Source organism: Dermacentor andersoni, chromosome 2, assembly GCF_023375885.2.
Source record: "Dermacentor andersoni chromosome 2, qqDerAnde1_hic_scaffold, whole genome shotgun sequence".
In the NCBI taxonomy this organism is placed as follows: domain Eukaryota; kingdom Metazoa; phylum Arthropoda; class Arachnida; order Ixodida; family Ixodidae; genus Dermacentor; species Dermacentor andersoni.
In genome coordinates, this window is record NC_092815.1 from 18,896,794 (window position 1) to 18,924,267 (window position 27,474).

Sequence of the window (27,474 nt, forward strand, 5' to 3'; positions counted from 1 at the left end):
ACAGCTTGGATGGCGCTCAAATTGCTCTTATCGCATTCTTGTCGCCACTGTTTGCTCCGTCATGGTTTTGTCGTCAGCTGCCCCATCATCAAGGCCTCCTCTTGTGAGGGCCGCGTCGACATATGATGACTGGGTTTGATATTAAATGTACGTTTTCTCTAAACACAGGTGCCAGAGCAAGAACATTGTCGGCCCGTATTCACAAATGGCCCATAGACTAGAACTGTTCGCACCAACACATGTCAGCCATGTCTGATTATGGGCATGGGTATATTATGAACGAAGGGGACCAGTCAGTGGCAAAGAGCATTTATGAACGAACAGCTTTGTGAATACTGGCTCCAGTCTATAGGAACTAATATGGGCCAGTATTCAGAAAACTCTAACAAAAGAATTGCAGCTGCGGTATCTGTCACGTAATGATTGATAATTTCAATCAATCAATCAATCAATCAATCAATCAATCAATCAATCAATCAATCAATCAATCAATCAATCAATCAATCAATCAATCAATCAATCAATCAATCAATGTACTTATTTCAGTTTTCTTATACAAAATAAACTGAGTTCGGCAAGAAAAATACATAACTTCACGCTGAGTGTTAATTCAGTGCTCTAATTTTGCGTTCATCTGGCTAGCTAAAAAATGACAATATGCTTTTTCAAAAGTTTTGTTATATTAGTGTTACGTACTTTATGTTCTATCCGATACAACATTATTTTTGTGCCTAACACGCTCAATGAAATATGGGACAGATTTCAGGCAGAATTTAAGCGCGCGATTTTTCAGAGTCCAAACAGTGCGGCATAGACTTGCAAAGCAGTTTATTTGACGCTGCCGCGTGTCAGAGTTGCGCGTGACATCTGTTCAGAAATGCGCATTATTCCACCCTTCGCTTTGTTACGAATTAGTGAAGGCAAGGCGCAGAAGACCAGGACTCAAGAACACAAACGACAGGACCGGCGCCCCTTCTTCTTGAGTCCTGGTCTTCTGCGCCTTGCCTTTACTAATTCAAGCATGAACCAACTAGCCCAAGCAAGAGTTTTATTCGTTACGAAACCTGGCAACATATACGCTTATTTATATTATTTTATTGCTTTACTTGAAATGCGTTATGCGCTGCTTCACTGATAAATGTCTAGCATTTGTGGGTCGGCGCATCTATTCGTGAGTTGTGCTTGCAAACTGCTTGGAAAGCGTGTGTTTAACTTGTTTGCCCGAGTGATTGCCAATAAGTGCTCGTAGATAATAGTGCCTCATAATGTGATCGTGATTTTGACGCTCAGAAACCAAATGTAATTTATTTTTAAAATTTCCTGGATGGTATTTTTCACTGCGGCAGTACGCTGTAGTGTTTTGTCGAGAAATTCCTACGATAGACGATTGATAGTTGACCTTAATGCTCTAAAATAACACCAAACGGCAACGTGCAGGGATAATCGTGCAGCCTTTATGCAGCCATCAGCTATATTACCGAACTTTCTTTCAGGAATGCGCGACTTTCTCGCAAAGTCCTTCAATATTTCACACAATATGTCCGCCAACGACAAGTGGAGCTTTATCAAAAAAGTATTGTTTTTCCCGACTGTCGTCTGCCCATTCGTACCATTTTCGGTTCCAGGACACTTACCGGTAATGCAGCTATGTCGCGTCAATGCGCATGAGTTCAGAGCGGCGGCGATAAAGCAGTATAATGGTTTGTGAGACCTTTCCTGAATCCTCTATCTGAAAAAGAAAACACAAACACAAAAAAAAGAAAAGTGCTTGCAGTGCATATTACGCAGCAAGCTATTAACAAACGCGTCCTCGTTGGAAACGAAGCCGCAAGGAGAGAACACCGGCGACGCGCGGGCGATGACAACAGGCCGTGAGCATCACCACGGCCGTCCGCTACACCAGTTCCCGCAGCCATCGCAAAGGTGGCCGACGCGCTGCCGATTCCGGCCCTTTATCAAGGCGAGCTGGTTCCTGAAAATAAACTGTTGGCTGGAAGTTAGTGCCGCGTCTGTGTATTTGTGTCGTCCTGTGTCTGCGTTTCAGCTATAACGCTACCGTAATACCTTTGGTAGTAAACAATCTCATTTCTCTGCTATACCTCCACGCGCTTCCGTGCTTTGTCGCGGTAAAAAGAGCGGGAGGCATTGCACAGGGTTCGAAGCGAAAGCCGATATCACCTCCCCGCGCTTTGCTTATCCTCAGATCGCATAGTGCGTACAAACATCGAAGCGAAAACAGACTGACTCGTTTTCTTTCTCTTGAATTGACCGCGGCGTGCCGTCTGGCGTTTCCAGCGTGTACAGCACACGACGCGTGCGAGACGTCGTGCGTCGAAGCAGTTTCTTTTTTTTCCCCTGCGTGGGCTTTTCACGCGAGAACTTTGCGGAGACCGCAAGTCGAGGTAAAAATAAAGGCTTCAGCACAAGGGGCAAAACAACGTGTTTTTCTGCGCCATCCGTAAGCTTCTGCCTGTAACTGGTTGCGGAGGGCAAGGGGGATAAGGAGGATTTAATCTGAGAAATGCTGTTTAATGTATACGCACGCACTTTTCTTTTTCTTTTCTTAGAGCGAGTGCGCGCTTATGTTGTCCAGTTCGATCGTCAAAAACTTGTGCAGGAAGTGCGAAAAATGGCGAAGAAAAAGTAAGCTTTAATAGATCTCGATTGAGTGTTATAGCAGCCCGCCGGCAAGGTATGCGCGCTGTGCAAACAAATAACACGGGCACAGAGAAAGTGTCCTTGAAGGCTACAGGGTGCGTGAAGTTTGCTGGAAACTGGCACGAAAAAAACAAAAACACTACAAAACAAACAACGATGAAGGAAACACGCGAGACGCGAAATGGAGGGGGAGGCATTGCCGAGGCGAGCCCTCTGAGAAAACATCGGAACGCGCGATTAATCTGTTATCGTCGCGGCAGAAAAGTAGGAAATAGTAGGAGTTAGTGATGCTGCGTCGAAATGTAAGACTGCGGTAATTTCGGAAATTAGCTTCGATCGATGTCTGTGAAAGTTTCGTGGAGAGATTAGTGGACAGAGCACGAGCACAACTCCCATCATCTTGTCTTGCCGTAGGAAGGGAGAGAAAAAGAGAGAAAACTACATATGAAAAGGCTCACAGTTAAATAAATAAATAAATAAATAAATTTAAACTAGTAAATAAAAGTAAGCGTGATTTGCACAACAGAGTGATGAAACTTCCATGATAATTTGTGCGCTTTCTAGGCAGCCCACAAGTATAGTATGGTCATCGACAGAGACGAGGCACACGAGTTGAGGCACCAATAAGGATGACTGACGAGTATGGCAGGATAAGAGCGGGCTATTGCCGGCAACATATTTTGTCTCATAATGAGCATCATCGCTCTTCTCTCGCACCTTTTTCGTTTTAGTGCTTTGCTAGTCTAACACGTATGTTTCATAGCTACTGTATTGTTTCGTTATCTTTCTTTATATTTTTATATTCACTATCATATGACATAACATGGTGATAAGCCACGGCGGACATTTAGGGGGCAATAGATAAATAATAGAAGTGAGGAGTCATACTGAGGGTATAAGAGGAATTGAGGGATAGTGGCTAGGGAACTTCTTGCGACAAGCATGCTGGGCCCTTGAAGTGCAAAAGCATCTGGCACGCAGTGGCGTTTTGGAACAACCTGTGCTTTACCGCAATAAAACGCCACACGCCTCCAGAGCTTCAGGCGTGGAAGTCGTTTGTGTTGTACTGTGGGTACCGAGACAACCAACATCCTCGTTTCTCGTGCAACTCTGGAAAAATCGCGTTCGCAATAATGTTTTTCCTCATTGCGATGATCGCAGTTCCAAGGGGCATGTTTTGTCCCGAGCTGTATAGAGTTCAGGCAAGGAATATTTTCTTATAATAGAAGTATCTCAAGTAATTTCCGTACTACTTTGAACAATGCTGAATAAAGAGGCGAAAAGAAAGTGCGAAGCTCGTCATGCTTATTTCACGTCTACTTTTGCCATTGCGTTCTAAGCCAGCACGTTGTACACGAATCTATCAAGAACGACAGAAACCTGTGCGTGTTGGCAAGCTACGAAAAATCAAGTTTAGAAAGGTCGGCGTGCGGGGTTCTGCTCGCGGTCAACGCAAGTTCCGTAATTTGAATAGCTTAAGCGTTTCCGCCAAGATCCGTGAACACGTACGGGCACAAGGAAAGGGTTCGGTAATCAAAGGAGATCATGCAGGCGCGATGATGCTGCGAGGTTGGTCCGACACAGCCCGCGAAGTCACCGAAGTGTTGCCAACGCATCGTTCTGCCCTGTTCATGAAGTTATACGCTTCCATAGTTTGTGTGACATCGTCATCGTGACGGAACAATATCTCAGCGCCATATGGAACAGAGGTGTAAAAACACACTTATCACGATGCTGTTTGACCTTAAATGGCTGCTGGCCTTTTCCGCTCACATCGTTGGCGTGCTCCTTCCATCTGGACTGTGCGAACACTAGTCGCTCTGAACTATTTCTAGTGGCATGCAATACCATTGTATCTATTAAATATGCACCGATTCTCGTTTGCTGCCGACTAACGATGGTATATCTAAATACCGTGGTAGTATAAATATATTCAGAAAATAATTAGTTTCTTTTATTAGTAGTCTCCTCAATACAAGTATGTTCTTTATTTAACCCAGCGTGTGACGTATGCGACTGCCTTGGTACAAAAGCCCCAAATGTTGCTCACCATCTGTTTTCATCTTCTTGTCTTTATTTTGCTGTTGTCACAATAACTGCCTGTTTTAGTGCGACAACCATACGTGTCTAATTTTCGTGCGTCCTGTGAAGCTTTTGTAGACTGGCATGCATAAACTATCCATTAATTACATTTTGCCGATCATTTGGACTATAACCTTCGTGCCACCCTGCTTCGATCTCCAACCACACGTCGAATAACAGCTACAGTCTCTGACAGGCACCCATTATGGTTTACGCACTCTTGCTAAAAAAAAGTGTAATCTGTCAGATTTTGTTTCCCTACCCGTTCTATCGCATATGATGAATTGCAAGCTCCCATTACTCTGCCGCTCAGCGGAGCAAGCAAATGAAGGTAATAGAATATTTGTTGATATTTTACTGGTAGAAGAAAAACAAACTGACGCTATCGTGACAATCTTTGAGAGCTGTACGCTTGCACTATACTTGATTCCCCGCTAATGCTCAGTAACAAGCAAGCAGAGTTTGACTAAAATGCTCGAATATTCTTTTTTCCTTTCCGGTGTTAGTTATATGGAGATACGGTGGTGGTGTTTTTGCTCGAGTAACGAGTACATGAAAAGCGTAGAACACCAAACGCTTCCTTACATTTGCCTAAAGAGCGTGAAAACTGATGTTCAATCAGTCCTCATTCTACCTGTCTGCTAGGATAAAACGTTAACCTTTACTTTCAACCTATCCAATGCAGCAACCCGACAATTTGTAATCATAAAATGATATCGCCTGAGCGCACAAGTCACAAAGATGTTCTTGCTCAAGACTCTTCGTTACTTTGAAGGCGGTTGCTTTTTCATCCCGAAGAACCGCGTAAAAAACGGGGAAATAAAGAAAGTGTTGATCTGTAAAACTCGACGTTGCGTTGGACTTTTTTCGCCAAGTAGGGCGGGCGTACCTTTTTCGTCTTGCTCATCTTGTTCAACGTAAACAAAACAGGGGCTAAACTCCGATATGGAGTTGCGAATTGTGCGTTGGAGACTTTGAAAACTCACGCCGCTGTATCGCGCATCGGTCACGCAGCGCCAGGGTATAACCTCCGCTGCACTTGTCTTCCTTCTTTTCCTCCTCTGCCCCGAATTAGGCTCAAATTGCCTGGTTCAGAAACTTGTTCTTGTGTGCACGATGACGGTGTTTACTCGGAATAAACTGCAGTGGTGCTTCCGTATTTAGCTCTCTCTGTAAAGATATATTGTGAGAAACTTTGTCACATTCAGCGTGAGAGCTGCAGTGCCGCTCGGATCTCGCTTGCTTTCCTACGCGATTCACTCGCGAGCCGTTCACATAGCCTGCCTTTTTTGAGCATCGCAGCTGAGCCGAGCCGCATATTTATCGGTAAGGGACGCTTATTCCGTAGGGCCCCGTGTAGCAGAAAATCCGGCGTCCAGAGCCCCGCGTCGACAGTCGTTTCGGAAGTAATTCCGAACCACGCATACCAAACCACGCAGGCCCTACGTATATAGTGCAAAGACGTTACGAAACTAATTGAATTTGTGAAAGTAAAATGCGCAGAAAACTCGTAAAGTACGACTTACACACAACCTACAGACATGATAACGTCGGATTGTAATTTGAATATACGAGAAAACATAATTCTGTTACGCGGACGCTCAAACACAAAGCCCGTTTAACGTGATAGCGTTTTCCAGCTGCCGTTTTACGTCTAATAGTAAGGGCGGCGCGGCCCCCTCGGTTCTTTGCGCACTATATATAAAAAAAAAGAACCACAAAGCTCGGCTTCGTGCATAGCGTTCGCCGCCAGCGTTTCCCGGTAAAAATTACAGTTACATAAGCTGCAGTTTATGTAACTGTAATTACAGTTACATAAGCTGCAGTTGGAAGTTACTCAGTGCTAGAACGCACCTGTCCCAGCTAGCCAGTTTTCGTCAAATTTTCATCAGTCTTTGGGGCGCTTTCCGCGTCCTGGCTTGAGGCGATGGACGCGGAACGTTCCGCAGGCTCGTGCTGCCAGAAGTCTACAACTGCAATCTCATCTATGAGTCAAGGCACCTGGTCAACCACCAGTGAACGCTCAAGAGAGACTCTTACTCCTGTGGCCATGGATGCAGAGCCTATTGCCGGCCCGTCTGGCCAGATCACCACATTGACAAGTTCCTCAAGAAAACGAGGCACCTGGTCCAGCACCTGCGAAGACACAGAGGTCTACTCAATCACAGGTGACGACTCATCCGATGACAGCTTCGTGTCGGTGAGGAGCCGAAGGGCTAAAAGGAGGCTTATCAAGGCGTCGTCACCAGCGAGTACGTCAACCATGCAGGCAGGTAGTGAACGCTGGCCGCACACCATCCTTTTAATACCAGTGGATTCTTCCGTCAAACTTCGAGTATTGAACAGGCAAGCTCTCTCTGTTTTTCTTGAGGGAAAGGCGCCAAACGAAATCAAGGAAGTCCGGCTGAACACACGAAAGGATGTTCTAGCTGTCGATACAACCCGTGGAACCACGCTGGAGACGCTACGGCAGATAACAGATTTGGGCAACATAAAAGTACGACCGGTCATACCAATGGATGGGGCCTGCACTGCAGGTGTGATTTACGATGTTGACTTGGCTATTTCGAACTCGGACCTGCCTATTCTGATCAAACCGGCATACTAAGGAGTGGTCACGCACGTATGCCGACTCGGCAACAGCCGTTGTGTGAAGATTGTGTTCAAGGGGGATTCCATCCCTTCGAACGTAAAGGTCGGTCACTTCCGACATGTCGTACGACGGTCCCAAAGCCGTTTCAATGCCACAAGTGCTTTAAGATCGGGCATGTTAAGGGCGCCTGCGCAAACTCCCCAATGTGCCCCCGGTGCGCAGTGTCACACACGGTAGATGTCTGCCGTGCAACAAACTTTAGGTGTGGCAACTGTGAAGGCACCCATGAAGCGACGTCTAAAGAATGCCCAAGAATCAAAAAGGAGTTCGAAGTTCTGAAGCAAATGGTCAGGGGTAACTCAACCCATAGAGAAGCCTCAGAAAAGATCCGGCGTCGACGTCGTCATCGACGGAAACGCTCAAGAAAGGGTGGAGCTTGTGCGCCGCTTGCGCCAACGCCATCATCAAATAGAACGCCCGAGAGCACAAGGAGGCCTCAGACGGGAAAGGCTGCCCCCGTGGAAGAGTGGCCGGCGCTTGCAAGCTCTCACTCTTCTAAGGAGCCTGCACGCTTGATGCTCCCATCGAAGCCCGCTTCTGTTGGTAAGGCTTCAACAGTCGACTACCAAATGATCCCGGTGCTGCGATCCATTGTGAATGTCATCAGGGCCATGCTGACAAGCATTGACACTCCATCTGCTCGAAGTGGACTACAAGTGCTCGACGCGCTGAGCCCCGTCCTAGCAAGCCTTGAGTGAAGCCATGACTGATAATCACAAGTCATGTCGTAAGGAGGTCAGAGAAGCGTCGATCCTTCAGTGGAACGCGAGAGGTCTAAGAACTCGCATCGCCGATTTTCGTCAATTTGTTCTGACTAACCGATTTCCAATCATTGTCATCTGTGAACCAAGATTATCCCATCCAATTAGACTATCCGGCTACGAGACAATATTCTCATTAAGCGATATCAAAAGTAGCAAGGTCGTCGTACTTATTCGCCGTGAACTCACTTACGTTGTCCAACCGGTGCAACCTCATGACGACAATCAGTATGTGTGCATGACTGTTAAAAATAGGAAAGTCACGTTTGCACTCTTGGGGGTGCATCTGTCCCCATCAAGTCGATTTGACACCAAAAGGCTAGAAGACATCTTAAAAACACAACCTGGTCCATGGATTATCACCGGGGACTTCAACGCTCACCATACCATTTGGGGAAGCTCAAAGGTTAACGCGACGGGAAGACGACTAGCTTCATTAGTTTCCAACAATGGTCTCTACCTGCTGAATGACGCGAGTCCAACATTCCTGCGGGGAATAACGTACAGCAGCTGCCTCGATTTGACTTTCGTCTCCCACCGCCTCGCCACACATGTTAAGTGGTTTTTGGACATTGAAACGCACGGAAGTGGCCACATCCCCACTTACCTCAACATCAAGGGAATGTCTAACACGTATACGTCCATCACGATACGAAGAATAGATTGGACTGTCTTTAAATCCCAGATTGAGGACGCTTGTCACAAAGGCCTCTCTTGTGGACTTCAACAAGCTATTAAGAAAACGGCACAGACAGCCACGCGCACACTCACGTGTTCTCCAAGGTATTCTGAATTCGACCTGGAATTGGAGCGGCTTCGTGCGATTCGCCGTCGTGCCGAAAGAAGATATCGACGCACGAAGTCAATTCAGGATCTAAGAACAGCCAGGCGAATGCAAAAGACGATACAACGCCGCATGGATAAACTAGAGGCTCAGCGTTGGTCGAAATCTTGTGCGTCGCTAGATCCCCGCAAACCGATATCTCAAATATGGAGAACTGTGCGAGGTCTACGTTCTGTTCCGGAACAGCGTTTCCCGTTCAAGGCCCTAGCACTATTCCAGCGCCGACAAGACATTGATGTGGCGGAAGACTTCTGTGCTATGATTGCGGGCCAGCCAACTCGCACAGGTTCGCTTACATTGAACCGTATTCCAGATTCACGAGATTCACGCATGGATCTGCCTTTCACGACGCAAGAGCTTGACGCGGCGCTCGCCCTATGTAATCGGTCGTCGTCGCCTGGTCCGGATGACATATCTTAGTGCATGCTATGTCACCTTGGTTAACGGGCACGAAATGCGCTCCTTAATATCTATAACGAGTCCTGGCAAGAGGGCAAAGTTCCTCAAGATTGGAAGATCAGCCGCCTGGTACCGCTTCTTAAGCCTGGCAAGTCTCCCTTAGAGATTACTTCATACCGACCAATTGCGCTGGCAAGTTGCGTTGGGAAGGTAATGGAGCGAATGATCCTCGCCAGACTTGAGTGGTATCTTGAACATTATGAAATCTACCCGGACGCCATGGCTGGTTTTCGACGTCACCGATGTTCTATCGACAACGTTATCGATCTGGTAACCTATGTTCAACACCAAAAGACGTGTCAGAGGCTATCTGTCGCAATGTTCTTAGATATAAAAGGAGCCTACGACAACGTTCTTCATGACGCCATACTTGAAGCATTGGAATCGGTGGGCCTAGGCGGTCCATTATATCGTTGGACTCGCAGTTATTTACATAGGCGGTCTCTATTTCTTAACACTGAAGATGGCCCAACCTCGCAATATTATACGCACCATGGAGTTCCACAAGGCGGTGTCTTGAGTCCCACGCTTTTCAACCTTGTACTCATTGTTCTCGTGGAACGACTTCCGAACACAGTTAAAATATCAATGTATCCCGATGACATCTGCGTCTGGGCATCTGGTGTGACACGGCCGCAAGTACGCGCCAGGCTTCAAAAAGCTGCCACGTCAACATCGGCGTACGTAAATGAACAAGGCCTCAAGATCTCGCCAGAAAAATGCGCATTGGTCGCGTTTAGCCGAAAGCCAATGAGATCATACGATGTCTCTATCGGCGGTCAAAACATACCTTATGTCAGGACGCACCGATTCTTAGGCGTAATCATTGATCGCGACCTCTGCTGGAGTCCTCATGTGGCCTACCTAAAGAAGCGCTTGACGGATATATCTAATGTGTTTAAGTTTCTTGGAGGAAATGTCTGGGGTACTTCAGTACATGCAATGATGCAACTGTACAGGACGCTCTTTCTTGGTTATTTGCGATACAGCTTGCCTGTGCTGACCAACACCTGCAGAAGTAATATCCGTACACTCGAAAGCGTCCAGGCCCAGGCACTTAGAGTGTGTCTTGGATTGCCGCGGTGTTCGTCAACGGCTGAAACGATTGCCATTGCACACGATTTCCCAGCCAAGACCCATATAGTCATGGAAGCGCTCAGAGCACACGTAAGACACCTTGCTCGAGCCCCTGCCCATCATCTAGCCTCACTGCCAGAGGATCGACCACGTGCTTCCTTTTGTGAAACAGTCCTGCCCTATCGTGCATACCTTCCATCAGGTTATACAGCTACAGCGAAAGTTCTGTTTCCACCATGGTGCTTGGCTCAAGCAAACGTTCGACTAATAGTACCAGGAATACGAACAAAAGCCCAACTCTCGTCTCCAGCACTCAAGCAGCTTTCACTGCTCTTGCTGTACGAGGCGTACAACGAGCATCATCATCTGTATACTGACGGTTCAACCACGGTGAATGGGTCTGCAGGATCGGTGATCTTTCCTGCAAAACCTTCCACCATAAAGATTCGACTCTCTCACCAGACTACATCGACTGCCGCGGAGCTTGCTGCTATTCGTTGTGCACTTCGTGTAATTTCTGAAGAACTACCCAAGAAATGGAGCGTGTTCACTGACTTCAAGGCTGCTCTTCATTGTTTGGTTTCTGCCTTACGCCGAGGACCTCACGAACAATTAGTCCTTGAAATCAGACTGCTGCTTCACCACCTCGTCGAGCAAGGACACGACATCACGTTGCAGTGGATTCCAAGCCACTGTGGCATAATGGGCAATGAACATGCCGACGCAGCAGCACGATCTGCACATGAGGAGGGCTTGCAAGACTCCATTCCATTCTCAAGAACAGACGCTGCAACGAAAATTCGTGTGCTTGCAAATGAAGCCATCAAAACTTTATGGAACACACCAAGCTTAAAGCATACACGTCTACACCGACTGGATCCATCCCTTCGACTTCGACCCCCATCTGGACTCTCTCGACTCGAAACAGCAGTACTTTGCCGACTGTGGCTTGGTGTCGCCTACACAAGATCCTTCGCCTTCCGAGTCGGTATGGACGACAGCGCGGCTTGCAGACACTGCGGCGGCGAGGAGACCATCGAACACGTGCTTTGCCACTGTCCTCAATACAGCGCGCACCGGCTGTCACTAGTGACCGCGTTGGCACGCCTTGACGACAGGCCACTTTCAGAACAGTCAGTTTAGGAATGCCGACGTGAACTGTCGTCGCAGCAAAAGTCTGTCAAGGCTTTGTTGACTTTTCTACGTGACAGTGGCCTATTAGAAAGACTATAATGGCCCCATTTCATCCCTTTTCATATTTTTTTCTCACGCTTTTATTTTTGTCACGCTCTTTATTCCGTCTTTACTTCCCCTTTCCCTTCCCCTAGTGCAGGGTAGCAAACCGGAGGTTTTAAGTCTGGTTAACCTCCCGGCCTTTCTCTCATTTGCATCTCTCTCTCTAAGCTGCAGTTGCCCGGGAACGTGAGAAGCGCTCAGGGATCTTTGATAGTTATCGCGTTCCGCTCTTAAAGGCGAAGCTTAAGCGTTATCCAAATTATTACGTTCACGCCAACGTCTGCAGGCCTGTCTTTACGCTCGCGCTATTTGTACTTCCCTTTCGCCTACACTCCTCCGTCTTCCAGAGCGGGGCAGCGAAGCGGATGCTATTCTGCAGGGTCAACGTTGCCATACTCCGTTTCATAGGTAGCAGGCAACGATAGGAAGCCTAGCGACATTTCTCTCACAGCTCGCCCTCATCGAACAAAAAAAAATGTGCGTTCCGTAGGAAGGAAAGACGTAGGTATGGATCTTGCAATACGGCATAAAATGAAGCCTCATACTTTTGAGTCGCAAAGCAGGACGTATTCATTATGCGAAAGGCGTCGAAGATATGGGGCGGAGTTCACTAAGCAAACTTACGAACAAACTTTGGCGTAAGAAAAACGTATTCCAAAATATAGAACTGTTCGTAAGATCAGCAAATTTGGATTCCCACCGCGGCAAAGACGAATGCTTTAGTCGAAACACAATGACCAACCCTTCCCCTACCGGGAAATGGGGGTAGGCGAAGCTTGTCCTGCGTGCACCTGATCTTCGTCACGGCTAAGAAACCCACAGGTAACGGTGCAGGATTGCTTTGGCCTTCTGCTCCTTGAGCTCTGGATCTGCTTTTAGACTGCCTGGGCTCAGGTGGCTCTATCGGCTGGATCGGTGCGCCGGCGACGAGCCCTTTCACGGGCGATTTCTCGCCGCCGCTCGTCGAATGCTGCTCGTTCCTCGGGGGAAAGCACAATGCGTGGGCGTTCCATTAATTTTCCGAGACTGAACTGAACAGAAACGAAACAGGCGCAGCACGCGCAAAACCATTTTTTGCCCTCACCCTCCCTGGCGAGAGCGAAACAGCCCTGATTGCGCGCGTGGCGAGAGCGCGCGCCTATGCAGCTGGAATCCTTGCTGATGACTCACTCTCCGGCGCCGGCGCAGCTGTCAACTCATCAAAACACCCTTTCCCGCAGCTGCTCTGCTCTGGGAGCAAGTGGGTTTTTGCGTAACCACGACAACGCCACTTGTGAGCCAACATAAGCTTCGTTTAAAAAGCATGTATGTATTGGTAGCACAGGTGTGAACTTGAGTAATTGCGCCAATAGTCTATTCACAAAACTTAAACAGCCGTCGAAGCTGCCGATGCAAGAAGACATTTCTAAGATAGGGGTGTAGCAGCCTTACGAGCTTAATTATGTCCATCTGCGCCGCTAGAGCTGATGCGGGTAAGCGGTGGAGCGCGCTGTTGCGACCGATTGGCCAGAGGTCACAAATGATAGCCGAGGATGGCGCATGCTTACATCTTTGTGGCGCGCTCTGATTTGTCATATCAAGATACACTGAACAGCCTTAGTGCATAATTGTATTGGGCGTGCGCTTATGGGGAAGGCAATATACTATAATACTGTGCTGCGAACTTCTGCTTCTGTCTAATAGGTTGTGTTTGTTTATGCGCGCAATTAATAGCCTGACTTGTGATACTCATCATGACACTCTATTCGGTGGTAGCAAATCGAAGTGGGGTGTCCGTTTCTGGCAACCGTAAAGTTTGTCATTGATATGTTTTGAATACATTTCCCTTTATTTTTTCTGGTTTCAGCTCTCTCTCTCGTTCACAGGGCTGCTGATGATGATTTCTTCCGACATTTTTGTGGCTATAATTCTCCATGCGAGATAAAGCAACGAAATAACGCCTAAATGCTTCTAATTATGAAAACTTGTCGCTGTTGCACAATTTGATGTCGTCTTCCATGCTGTTAGCCTCAGCCTTCTATTACATTGCTCATAGTTTCAATTCAGCACTAAATCGGAGCGACGAAGTGTTTATATGCCCACGATGTTGCTCAATCTGTGGCCTATGGTGTGAGCCAACGTATTTGTACGAAGACGACAATCCTGTCTATGATATGAAGCGGAGCGTCAATACGATTACGTATATAAAAAAGGAAATGGTGAATAAAATCACCTACCACAACTGATACGAAAATCATGTGCGCTGCTTGAACAAGCGTGATGTAAATAAAATACACCTCACGAATGCAGTGAGTAATCGCCGCATATATCCTGTTGTAGCCAATCGTGTTAAAGGAAACCTTACAAATACTCTTCTCTGTAGGTAACGACTTTTGTGCGAGCAACACCTGTCAGGTTACCCGCCGTTGTTGCATAGTGACTACGGTGTTGGGCTGCTAAGCACGAGGTCGAGGGATCGTATTTCGGCCACGGCGGCAGCATTTCTATGGGGGCGAAATGCGAAAACACCCGTGTACTTAGATTTAGGTGCATGTTAAAGAACCACAGGCGGTCCAAATTTCTGGAGTCCCCCACTAAGGCGTGCCGCATAATCAGAAAGTGGTTTTGGCACGTAAAACTCCATAATTTATTTTTTTTACACCTGTCAAGTTGATGTATACCTCTACGTTCTAATCAACTACAAATCCCTGCCACCATGAAGAGTCGTGCAGGTTATTGTAACAAAGTGGTCTGCGATTTAACTTATAGAATGTTACATGAAGCCAACCTTTCATTGCTCCAACTTGTTAACGTGCGCTCGGTGCAAAAAAAGAAAGGAAAATGCAAAAGAACGCCCGCATCTCGTGCATTGGGGGCACGTTGAAGATCCCCTTGTGGTTAAAATTAATCCGGAGTCCCCCCCTACGGCGTGCCTCATCATCAATTTGTGCTTTTGGCACGTGAAACCCCAGCATTCAACCGAATTCTTCTGCCACTAGAGTTCATCTTAGAGCTTCCCCAGAGATAGTGGTGGGCATAAAATAGCCAGTCATCACCCAAGGCTGTCATACGCACGTACTCGTTTTCATGGTCACGTGGCACTGGATGATAGACATACGCAAGATCACGTTATACGAAAACGATAATCTTGCTGAATTCTCCGCATGTGTCGGACATGAAGCACTCATACCCGGACATTCTAATGTGAGCTGATAGGGGCTCGCAGATGACGATAATGGGGAACTAATTCATGCAGACAACTGTCGAAAGTCCGACATGCGTGAATTAAGTCCTCTGGCATTCCGCTGAAATATCAATGCGTTCCGGACTTCGTCACGAAACGACCGCTTCTGGCGAGCCATGATTTTAACCAAGGGCGACAAGCACTGGACTCAAGGTGTCCAGCACCTGTAGTGCGCTTTGCGCAGACGAAGTTTTCATGTTGTTAAGTATAACGCGAATGGCTTTCATAAGAGACCGCAAAATGTTGATGACCTGGTGATCATAAGTCAACGTCGCTTCAACAGTTGCTACAACCGTCGAGGTCGGTACGGTTTGAGGTAACTCAGCAGTCCTTGCGCCCTCGGTAGCTCAGGCCAGGGCGAGTCTTCCTACTTTGTTTTCCTTGTATCCGCCTTGGTGGTGCTGTGCGTCGATGCTGCAACCCCTTTGACGGAAGATGGTGTGTCACTATCTACAGCTGCTGTATTTTGTGAACGTCTTCGGTGTCGACGCCAACGTCGCGGAACAGTGGCAGCAGCGCCTCGATGCGTTGAATTGTCCCGCACAATTCGTTTGAGGATCGCGAATTCTTTCCGCACTCGCGGGCAGTCGTTTGATGAGGCCTTGTGGAGCCGCGTAAAAGATGTAGGACTGCCGTCAGGATGAAAAGCAACGCGAAAGGCAGAGAATTGGAATGATACCAAGTCTCTGCCTTTCGTGTTATTTTTCGTGCTTCCCCAGAGTATATGATGAGCGTTAATATCCCCGATGATAATCCAACCATCAGGAGATAGGGATATGATTTCTCGTAATCTTTTGTAATCAAATCCGCTTGATGGAGATAGCTGGGCACCCATAACAGGGCCTATGTTTTCTTCTTTACTGTTGAGCATATGTATGGGCTCTCGTCACGAGGCGGCACACGCTGAAGAATCTAGGTGAGATCACGGCAAATAAGCACCATAACCTTGCTCTTTTCACCAGTAGTTGACGACGTAAACGTTCCGTAGCTTGATAACCTGATTGAGTTCGACAGGTTTGGCTCGCAGATGATGATGATGATGATGATGATGATGATGATGATGATGATGATGGGAAACCTATAGGCGTACACGAACCGTAGGAAATCGGCAATGCGCGATCGGAGTTCCCGGGCGTTCAAATGGAAAATTGCTGCTTTTCGGACCTCCTCCCGAAACATAGTTGCTGCTGAGCCATGGTTTACTCAAGGGTTCCCAGCACCGGACTTAGTGTGCGGAGTACTTCCAGTACACGTCTGGATGACGTTGTGTGCATATTGTTCAACAATATGCGAATGAATTCATTAAAGATCGCAGTAGAGATAACACTTGCTGATTGTATGTCCCACCGATTGCGCAGATTGTCAGTCGAGTTCTGTGGCATAAACAGGACGGTATGAGGTCATTATTGAGGCGCAGCTTTTACGGTGAACGAACTTGACCCCGAGGGTGCGTTGACGATCCTTCACTTGACTTGGTGGTGCAAGACAAGTTGAACACCATTAGGAATATAGAGAGGATGTTAGGGGAAAGAAAATGGGGGAGGGGGGCTGTCGAGCATGGCAGATAATTATGTGAAGTGATGAAATTAGGAAATTTGCAGACACAACTTGGAATCAGCTAGCGCAGGTTAGTGGTAATTGGATATCACTGGGAGAAACCTTCGTCCTGCAGTGGATATAAATATGTGCTGATGAAGCTTCACACCATCCAAAGTTTGTCTGGAATTTTAACGCACCGTTATTCTACAGCCACAGTTCGATTCGTGCTCGTATTCGCATGTTTACAGAATGGTGTCTGTCGCCTCTTGGATACCACCACTCCCACCTTGTCCTCGTACTGTATGTGTAGTGACTCCTCCGAATAAAGTGAGTCAATGTAGGAAGATCGACGACTTGAACCGACTTGATCCGAAGCCAGCTAGAATGTTGTACAGCATTCTGACGTGCGCTTGAACGTGTGTTCTTTAGAAGCTGGTAAATTTATGGAAACGTTGGCGCTCATCGTTGTGGTGATATATAATATAATAATAATCTTTATTCAGTATAGTTAAAACAGTATACAAAACGGAAGCGCCGAAGCCACAAGAGGGCTTGTGCGGCGACAACCGGCAGCCGCGGCAATCTACGCGCCACACCAGAACTCCATCAGAAGCTGGTTGTGCATTTGGCACAACCATCACACATTATCAAAGATGCATTGATAACATCAGTACATATTAAAGGTTCTCTAACGCTTGAACAGCAACTCTCAGTGTTTTGCGGGTGGACAAAGAAAATACATCGTCCGGTAGTTCATTGAAGATGGCAGGAACATAATAGCGTCTTGTTGCTTTACCGTAGTGAGTGCGCACTCTCGGTTTAAGATAACGAGGAACATGTCTCAACGGTACTGGTTTCGTATTTATGTGCCTGTATGCACTGCTCCAAAAATATTTAAGTACTACGATTTGTTTAAAAAGATTCTCAAAAGAAGGCAAACCGGCTGTTCTAAAGACACTGCTGGGCAAATTCTCCTGTGGCATGTAGAGGACGCTTGTAGCGATGTTTTTCAAAATCCTATTAACTCGACATTTCCATGTGAAAGAACAGTTAAAAAAACAACACATACCGTATCTTAAAACACTATACCCCAGAGCCTGGGCGATTAGTTTTCTGATAGAAAAAGGCATCACGGTTTTTAAATTAAACAACAAACATGCAACACTTCTAAGTTTCTTACAAATGTGGGTCAAATGAGTATTCCACGTCAGATCACTGTCTATGTGCACACCAAGATACTTAAACCGACTGGACGCTAGCTATAGGTTGACAAGAGCACAAAGAGCAATATGAAGGGTGTAAATATATGGAAGCGACGCTTGGTACATCTTTGTGCGGGTTACAAAAACAGACAAGTCTGGATTTGGTGCTATTTATTTGTATTAAGTTTGAGGCAAACCAATCACTAACTTTAATAGCGTCCTCTTGAAGGTTAGCCAGGGCACATGAAAACTCAGGGTTGCTTGACACTAGTAGAGTGTCATCGGCATAAAGGAATACGGTAGATGCTTTCACGTGGTCACATATATCATTCACATATAAGTTGAACAACAAAGGAGATAAGATAGACCCTTGCGGGACACCGCACACCAGACTTACCGCGTCACTGCAGATAGGCCCAAACATGACTACTTGTGAGCGATTGTGAAGATAGTTTTTAATTAGTGACAAAAAAGGACCCCTAAATCCATATGAATACAGTTTAGAGATTAAAATTTGATGATTTACTGTGTTGAAAGCTTTTTTTACGTCCAAAAAAAGCCCAAATGCCACCTCATTGTTTTCCAGGCTTTGGTGCAGTAAATCAGAGAGATTTTCTAATAGCACCTGTGTTCCAGACCCACTAACAAATCCGTACTGATTCACACTCATTAGGTCATGTTTAGCAACAAATGCATTCATCACAGAAAGTACGTGTTTTTCTAAATCGTTTTTCTAATGTTGCCACTTGGGCTATGACAGGCAGCGTAGTTTGGCGCTAGCAACCTATGATTCATTACCGCTCTCCGAAATTGATGTGTATGCGCCTATGTGCATTTCAACGCTGTTGGAATGCCTCCGCCTGAACCATGCAAAACAAACTCTTGACCTGTTGCGAGGCATCACCGTGTTTTATCAGCTGAGGAGAAGGTAAGAAGTGGTGAACGCTTATGAGGTGTCAAAGTGGGATAGGCGTGGAAGCTTACACGTGCGGATGTTACGTAGTGAAGTTTTCTCTCATAACTTTGGGAGTGTCGGAACCCACGGCTTCTTTCTGTATTTCTTTTTCCCGGCTACTTACACAGCTCTCCGTGCCCTCGACAGGGATCGTATGCGAAGAGAGCGCGCGTTTCATCGTCGGTTGGCGCTCGACGCCATCGTCGACCAGCACGTTGTAGATGGCACCGGCATCAGAGCGAGCTGATATTCAGCCTATGCGCGGCATTAGAACCGCGCCTGCAACATGTGCAGTGCGATCATATACCATACCGATGAACGTACATGCACTGGTGGCCTAGCATTGAGGTCATGTGAACTAGTTATTATGCATCTTTACTTTTTTCTTTCCGTAATTAGTAAGGAAATAAAGATATATAGTCGCTTTGTAATATCGCGGTGGTGATAATGTTGCTACAGGAAGGGTTATTAAAGTGGAAAGTTGGGCGAGTTGGTATACATTCATGATGGTAACAGCGCGAACAAGACGACGACGGAGCGAAAGGACACAGGACGAGCGGTGACTCACGCAGCTGCAGGCTGACGTTAACCTGGCAGATCTGGCCGGCAACTGTTCCTGAAGAGCGTCTCTTTCTGCGCCAAATATGTCACAATGTGTCCATCAGACCTGTGTCTCACAGAAACGTGAGAATGCGTGACACTTCCACTGCAACTCTTTTGACGGCGGTGTGGTGGACAGGCGAGCGCGGTTGTGCTTGACGGCGCTGTCGCAGACGCCCGGAAATGAAGCTGTCGAATAGGGGCATAGAGTTTCTCACTATAACACCTAGAGGGAAATCTGGCGCCACCGTCTATGGGGAGTTTCTTAAGGGGCGCCGTGCCGTCATGGGAATGACGGTATATGTGTCTGCGAGGCTTGTGTTGGCTGGTGTCGTAAGAGGCTTCGTCTAAAACGTGGATATGGCTACACAAATAACGCGTTCTTAAAGCAAAATCTTCATAAAATGTTTCCATACACGCAAATTGCATATTTACTCACCTAGAATGCAAGACGAAGGGAAGAAAAGCAAGAACAGACGACAAACTGTTTCAAAGTGAGCGAGAATCTTGTCGTCTGTCCTCCAACTTTAGCGGCCCGCTGACGCTTTTCTAAACAAAACATGTTTTTGGGTCATAATAAAGCTAAAACAACTTTTTGCGTGAAGTTTTAGTAGAATATGAATCATTGTGACTGACAGAACGATGCCAATCCGAAGTCACAATATACCGGCATTCCCATGCATAACACAGCGCAGCAGCGCCAGATTTCCATCTAGGTAATATGGTGAGAAACTATGAATAGGAGAGTACAGTGACTTGCCGTAAAAATATAGCCTCAACTGCATACGCACGATGGGCGTTCATACTATAAGTTGACGACGCTTCCCTCATTCCTTGTCTTTTAATCCGAGCTTTGCTTCCTCCTCTTCTCAAACGACACCGTGAGTTAAGCGTGCTGCCACTTCGATTGCGCCCTTATTTTAGCGTAAGATCGCTTTTGGTAAGAAATTGCGCACAAATGGTGCGGCTCAGTGAATGCAGCCATTGAACCTCTAGTTTACTACCGATCGAGTGGAGTGACACCTTTCTACAACCAAGCTGTCACAGCGCATCCGTATGTGTTACCGGCCAAAATAAGGTATGCGGCGCATACTGGAAGCGCGAGGGTGCCAAAGTAATACGTGATCGGATGCAAACCTGTTCCAGCAAGTTGTAAAATATGAAGCAGTTATCGCGTAGGAACTTTCGCAAATTAAAAAGACAACTGCCTCACAAAACGCGCGGAGTGAGACCTTTACGACAACGCTACTTGCACTGCTTCCGCAGCATAGCCTGCTATATATAATAAACAATGCACAATAATATTTATATTTCTCTTCGCTGCGGCACCACTGAGCTTGTCTTAATACACACTTGTGTTTTTTTTTTCTTTTTCGTGATTCGGGTTAGGAAATTGCTGAGCATCTCTAGTTTTGCGCACGGCTTTGGAGATCCTTTGACGTGGCTTCAAAGTATGCAGCGAAATTGTCCCGAGCCTCTACGAACTCTCGAACGAAAAAGAAGAAAGAGCCGACAAGGAGGGGCGCATAGACTCACGGCGATGAAGGCCAGTCCGTCGAGTCGCATGCCTTGCAGGGTCGGCGCTCGTTGTGCGTGCGGAGCTGGTCAAGCCTCACGACCGGACTGAGGCCGCCGTTTTCCGGGAGACGCTGCTGCTGCGCTGCCTCTGGGCGACGATTCCGCTGCTGCGGGGGCCACAGCTGCAGGCCGGCGTCGGCCAAGGCATGGGACGGGCCGCTGCGAGGCGCAGCACACGGCTTGCGTCACGTATACCGTCACTGTCAAGGTCACTCATAATGATTCGGTATGCTACGTTAAGTGGCGTATCACCACTTTCGAGTCTACATCAATATTTATTGGCTCTGTGCGAGAGCAAACCGCGTTGCAGGCGTAGAATTGTGCGCTGTGCGGGATCTCTTTTTCATTATTTCGTGCAACCTACCCTCAAAGTACTGATGTTGTGCGCGTGTTTGCACTTTATTTTCTCGCTAAACCTCGAGATGGAGGTGTGACATTGCGTCATCCACTATACTTGTTTATTTTTCAGTTTTAGTTCTACGTCTATCAGTATTTATTTCGGGTAATTTTCATCACTCATGACATCTTAGCCCATATAACGATATGGAATGGCGGAAACATGCTTACAAATTCTACCTGAACCACCAGCTAAATCTACCCTGTAAACCACGGTGGACTATCAGCTCATGTGAGCTACAAGTAGCAAATTATATAATTACGAACCTGCTTCACCGAAACACTCAGGTAGGATAAACAAAACAGAGAACATTCATCTCGGGGAACTACGGCCCCACAGGGGTGGATGAGCTATTGCACACGGTACGCGCTCGCTGAGTGAAACACGATTTCGAGCAGCAAAAGAAGCGCAACTTCGTTAGTCGAGCGGGAGGCGCATCACAACGGCATCCTAAGCCTATGCGCGCCTCAGAAGCAGGCACGGTACTGTTTTATTTTTGATGCCCGTGACTGTGCAGATAGAGACTTCAGGTTACACGCGCGGTGACTGGACTCTCGCATGTAGCCGTCACAGCGCGCCCTGACTGTGCACATTTGTATACCAGGTTACGCCTGAGTTAAGCGATGTTCTATTTCTCTGCTAGTTTACATTGCTGCCTTTTGTTTCTTCGCTTGTTCGATTCCTTAGTCGCAGGAGTTTGTTTTTGATGATTGAGATAGGAGGCTGTTCGCGGGCGTATTTTTCACGGTCTCATCGCTTAATAAACTACAACAAGAGCACAGATTTAAGACTCCTTTAGCTTTCTCAGCGCATAGCACACAACCATGGCCAACGTTGGCCTCGTGTCCAATCCACAGGCTAGGACAAGTTCTTCTGCGAAACTTTCTTTCGAAGGAAGGACAAAAGACCCATGCGTTTCCTTTGTAGCTTCGTGTTGCTTTCTGGAGAAGGACGATTTTTCCCTTTCATGGAACTTCCTCCACCTGACGGATTTTCGTAGAATTGATCTGCCATAACGCATTACTTCAGTCAGTTCTTGTTAAAACGATACCGGTTTTATTTCCCGTGGTAGGCTGAAACGGTATCGTCGATTCTGGCATGAAAGTTCACGCAGATAACCGTCGGGCAAAGCCGCCTTGAACATTGTCCCCGTATACGCTGCTCCTTGTCTATATACATAGCAGACAAAAAAAAAAGAAGAGCGCCGATCTTGCTGAAACATGCGATATCCGGGAGTGGCAGACTTCGGATAACAACGAAAGCAGATCACATGGGTTGGATATTCTGATTCGGTGGGTATCGTTATGCTGCTGCTACAATTACAGACCCACTTGAACGGACATCAAGGGACGGCCTGGTACGTGATCAGTTATTAAAAATTGTTCCTGTAAGTTCATCCATCGCGCTTGCTCTTTCACACTGAGACATAATTAGCAAGGGAGAAGCGCTATACGTGACGCAGTGTTTGACCAACCGGCGGGATTATTTTACGCAGCTATTCTTTCGAACTGCGCATCTTTTCTTCTTTTTCTTCTTCTTCTTGATGTTTTTGTTGGCTGGAGATTTTCCTACGAGCCACGTTTATTATGTAAACATTTACGCCTTACTTTTGGGCCAGTTTCAGAACAAGTGCTTACTGTAACACCGACTTGTAATGCCAAAAGAAAATAACCCATCACTGCGAAGTAGTGATGAGTTATTTTCTCTTGGTATTACAAGTCGGTGTTATAATAAGCGATTGTTCTGAAACTGGCCCCAAAGTATGGGGTAAATGTTTCGTTTAGATGCGTATCTCATTATCTTAGAGCTTTAACCTTTTCATTTCTTTCTTTCTTTTTTGGTGACCTGGTATTCATTATCCCCTTACGTCCTGTAGGCTCTCAAAAGTATATGCGCACGTCGCAAAAAAGGGTCACGCAAAATGTTATACAGCATAAACGTACACCACTGCCAGCACTGCGACGCAAACCTGCATCTCGCTATGTTGTAATACAACCGAAATGTCCACGCGTCAAGCTAGAAACATCTAATATCTAGGATGAACATGAAGAAAAGGAGAAATAAAGATATGTGATCGAGAGTGTTTATCTAGCATTCCTTGGCTGACGCTTCCCCTGAAGCAGCTGCACATGTTTAGCGTATGAAGGCCTAATTTGGATCTGAATATACACTTATGCATCACACTGGAAGCACGCAAGCAGTGCACAGTAATGCCGCTTCCACCTCAAGAACAATGCGGCGATACATCGATACGCAAACCGTATTAAGTAGTAGTCGAAGTTCAAGGAAAATGTGATCTTGCGTCTTTTCCTGTTTATTTCTTTTAATTGTCATTAGTCCTTCCTTTGTGCTTCAATTGGTGCATTTTATACATTGTTTTAAGCAATTAAATGAAGTGAAATGGAGTAGCAGCAACCAAGTGCTTCCAACCTGATCGCCACCTATACAGATATCGAACACACATTCGATGCAGCGAGTAGAGCGGCGGTTGCTGTGGAGCGCGCCTGTATTTCAGCTTTAGAACAGCGCCAGTTTAGCACACATGCCACACGTAACTCATCCGCTCGATTTCGCGAAGCTTTAGGACAGGTACTTGCAAAGTCGCGGGATGAATCATTTGCGAGGTGAACGAAGTATAGCTATAATAATAAGGAATAATTTCTTCAATGCATTCGAGTTCAACTATCGCTACAGCACGTAAAGTGCACGTGCAGGTAAACGGACGGAACGTGAAGAACGGAGCTTGGAAGTGATCGACGGTTCCAGTATGTTGCAAGCAACTTTTTTTGCATGAAACTTTTACTTGCAAAGGCACCGAGAGTTGCATACATAGCTAAATACGGCTCCTTTAAGCGAAAAATTTCGCTTTATTGTTGTATTTGTTTTAAACTTGCGGGTAGAAACTCACGATATTTCAAACATATATAAAGGAAAGAAGAATCCAAGATATTAATCGTCATTGTAGACTACAGCTGACTTGTCCTAGGACAATCAGAATATAAGAGAACTTTTTATGACCACAATACAGCGCGTGGTAATAAATGATTCGGATAAGTAGCTCGTATTTCCTGCTCAACTGGTTGAGCCGGATCCTCACGACGGGACAGATCTCCCTCTGATTCTGTTCGTGGAAGAGTGAATAAATGTATGCAGATAAAAACACGACTTTCAATATACTTACTACTTGCAGTTACCGTGTTCAATCAGTTTACGACGGTCCCCTATGGAGACGCTTCTCCAGCCTACGCTGTGGCTGTGCTGCGTGAGCCGCGGAAGCCTGTGGCTTTTTTTATATTTCATCTTCCTGCCCCCTTGCCTACTTCTTTTATTTTTATAGTGGTAGTATATTTTCAAGCTGCCCTGTCTTTCTGTCTGGTTTTGTCTGAAGGTACAGAAAAATAATATAAAGGTAATGATGCGCTTTATTGAAGTGATTATTATAGTGAACGCCACATCGTGTTTGCTTTATTATCGTCACTCTGCACCTTTTAGTGTCATGTATTGGCTAAAGGCTGCTAATTCTGTGTCAGAAGCTTAACAATGCGCCTTTTTCCTGTGGCTGCCTTCAAGTGCACCGACCTGAGTGGTCCTTTATAGCACTCCTGTAAATCCCTCTCACGTGCACTCAGTACTCACTCTTTTCCTCGTTCTATTACCCCTTTCCCTACACTGGGGTGTAGGGTAACAACCCGGACGTTTGTCTGGTTGACCTGCTTGACGTTACTCTCCCTCGCTTTCTCTCTCTACCTTTTTATTAACATGCGAATTTACAGAACTTAGTTATAAAGTCTCTGCTGCGTTATAGCAGAATATCACTAGGGGCTAAAACATCGCTATAACGCAGCAGGAAAGAATAAGGGCCTAAATACCCATGTTATTACAAGGGCGTAGCCTGTCGACGTTGCTAAACGAAATTTGCTGAAATTCGGGTGGCCTTCTTAAATTACATGTTTAGAAATGCTGCCCATTGAGTTACGCTGGTGCAGTGCGGTGAAGTTCTATGGACGGCTGCAGGGCCAATGTCCAAAATTCCTGGGTATAAGGTCTACGGAAACTGACAGACGGGCATTCAAAATTTACAAAAGTTTACACAGACACTTCTGTTCAATAAGGCAGTGAAACCGCTGGGCTTTGCTGCGGAATATCAGCAGTACAGTGTTCTATTCAAATAATTTGTAAGGCATCTTCAACATCTGCGGAACTATTAAGTATCAGTACGACACTGAAGCGCATTATTAAAAATCTGAAAATACCACATGCTTTTATTCTAGGCGATTTCGGCGAGGCTCTAAGTAGGTTTTCCAGCACCACCACCTATTCACATCTTTTACGCGAAGTACTTACTATGGTCCATAGCTTCACGCAGCGGCAAGCACACGCTCGATTGCGATCAAACAATTCAAAGTAAATATTTAAAGCTGGTTAGTGTTGAAGCTGCAGGAAAAGTGAAAATTTATATCATTCAGCATTTCCTCGTCGCGCACTGGCATGGCAAATAAACACGGGCCGTTTGTATTTGTTGTGGACAGCGGATATAACTGAGCCGGATATGCACACACGATCACGAGCTATTCTAATCTTTGCAGTGCTGTATTTATAAACCACTTCCGTGCTGCTTTCTGCTCGATCAGTCGAACTCATCGGCGCCGATCTAATATTCGGCGACCGTCGCAACTTACGCCATCTCAGCTCTATCTACAGTCGATGTAAGGAAGTCGACTTTTCTTTATTGCAGCTTTCCGCCGCACAAGTGCACCACTTCGAACACGCGAGCAACCTTCCGAAACTACCTCTCACTTCACTGTCGAGCACACATTTGAATGCCATTCGTCGTTATTCCCGCACTTGGACTCAAAAGATCTTGAGCTTTGAATTTCTTGACGCAGGAGGGAGAATAGTATAAGGCGCTTGCTTAAGGCAGACGTTTTCTTTTGTACCCACCGTTACAAAGGCAGCAAGCGATGGTTGGTGAAACTGAGAAAAGCATTTGCTACATATCGAAGTAATTGCTCCGGCGGACTATTCCTCCACTTCATTTTCTGATCTTTTTCTTCTTCTTAATATACCTGTAGGAGATGGGGGTAACACTGGCTACCCCTTTTCGGTTAGCCAATCAATGCATAAAGCCAGCTAAAAAAAATCTGTGAAAAAAAAAAAAGTCATTGCGATGCCGAGGGCGTCAACGTTTTCCGCAATATTGTTTTCTCTAATAAATTGCAAGTGCGAGTCGCACACTAGAGCGACTGAAATTAGTTGCACCGTTTTCCGACAACCCCCGTCACAAGCACTGCTCTTGCTAAGTGGACCTACCGTGGGTAGCCGCCGCGAAGAAGTTGCGCACTCTCCGAGCTTGGTTGACACCGGGGCCCTCAGTCGGGCGCCACGAGGGCAGCAACGGCCTCGAGTGTCTCTACCGCACAAGCGCGCACACTTGCAACCACGTCGTCCGGGGCGAGCAAGGGGAGCAACAGGTCTCCTCCTTCGCGTCCAGCTGTTCAAGGAGCGGATGGTGCGCGCTCGACGCCGCCGCAAAAAGGATTTCGCGGGAGTCGGAGAGAGAACGAAGGGGAGAGCGCGCTCTGCGGTCTCTCACTAAAGTGCGGGTCCCCGACAGTGCGGCGCTGGGCGGCAGGGCATCCTTTTTGCACTCCGCGAGTGGGATGCTCCCGGCGCTCCCGCGCGTCCCGACGAGCGACCGCCGAGGAGAAGGGCGCGGCGGGGGGAGGAGGCGCGCCGAAGCGCATGCGCCTCGTGCACGCGCCGGCGCGCGTACGAGCGCGCGCGCCAGGTTCGCTGCGTGGAGTTCGCCCCCGCAGGACCCGCGCGGGCTTTGCGGGGCCATTTACGCGGTGCGCCGGGTTGTCTTTCTGCCGCATACATACTACGGTCGCTGTGAAGTCTGATTATTGGTTTTACGAAACGTGTCGCAAACACGATCGACGGGATGAGCATATCGAATTGGTGGGACCATCACTCAATTTCATGCGACTTTCTCGAAGAAAAAAAGAAAGTTGAGGCAGGGTGCTGGTTTATTAGTAATAAGAGAAACCAGCGACATTTCACGCACCCAATTTAAGTGGAACATTTGATTGAAGCAACTCTATCGATTCTTGAAAAGTGCACTTGCAGTATATACCGGCGTCACCCGTAAGTTTTTCTCCATTAGGTGGCCTTCAATGACTGATCCGCGCCGGCTGCTCTGCAGCGTTG

General features: G+C 46.8%; 1 protein-coding gene across 1 annotated transcript in view; it reads right to left on the reverse strand.

Annotated features, from left to right (window-relative positions):
- The window catches only part of LOC126542874 (uncharacterized), a 148,888-nt gene extending 121,964 nt beyond the window's left edge, over positions 1 to 26,924 (reverse strand). Inside the window, exons 1-2 of the mRNA XM_050190009.3 lie at positions 26,575 to 26,924; positions 20,826 to 21,026 (exon numbers count right to left, since the gene is read on the reverse strand). Of these exons, the coding sequence (XP_050045966.1) occupies positions 20,826 to 20,855 (30 nt within the window). The 5' untranslated portion in view covers positions 20,856 to 21,026; positions 26,575 to 26,924. The remainder of the gene's footprint in view (positions 1 to 20,825; positions 21,027 to 26,574) is intronic.
- Positions 26,925 to 27,474: the final 550 nt, after the last annotated feature.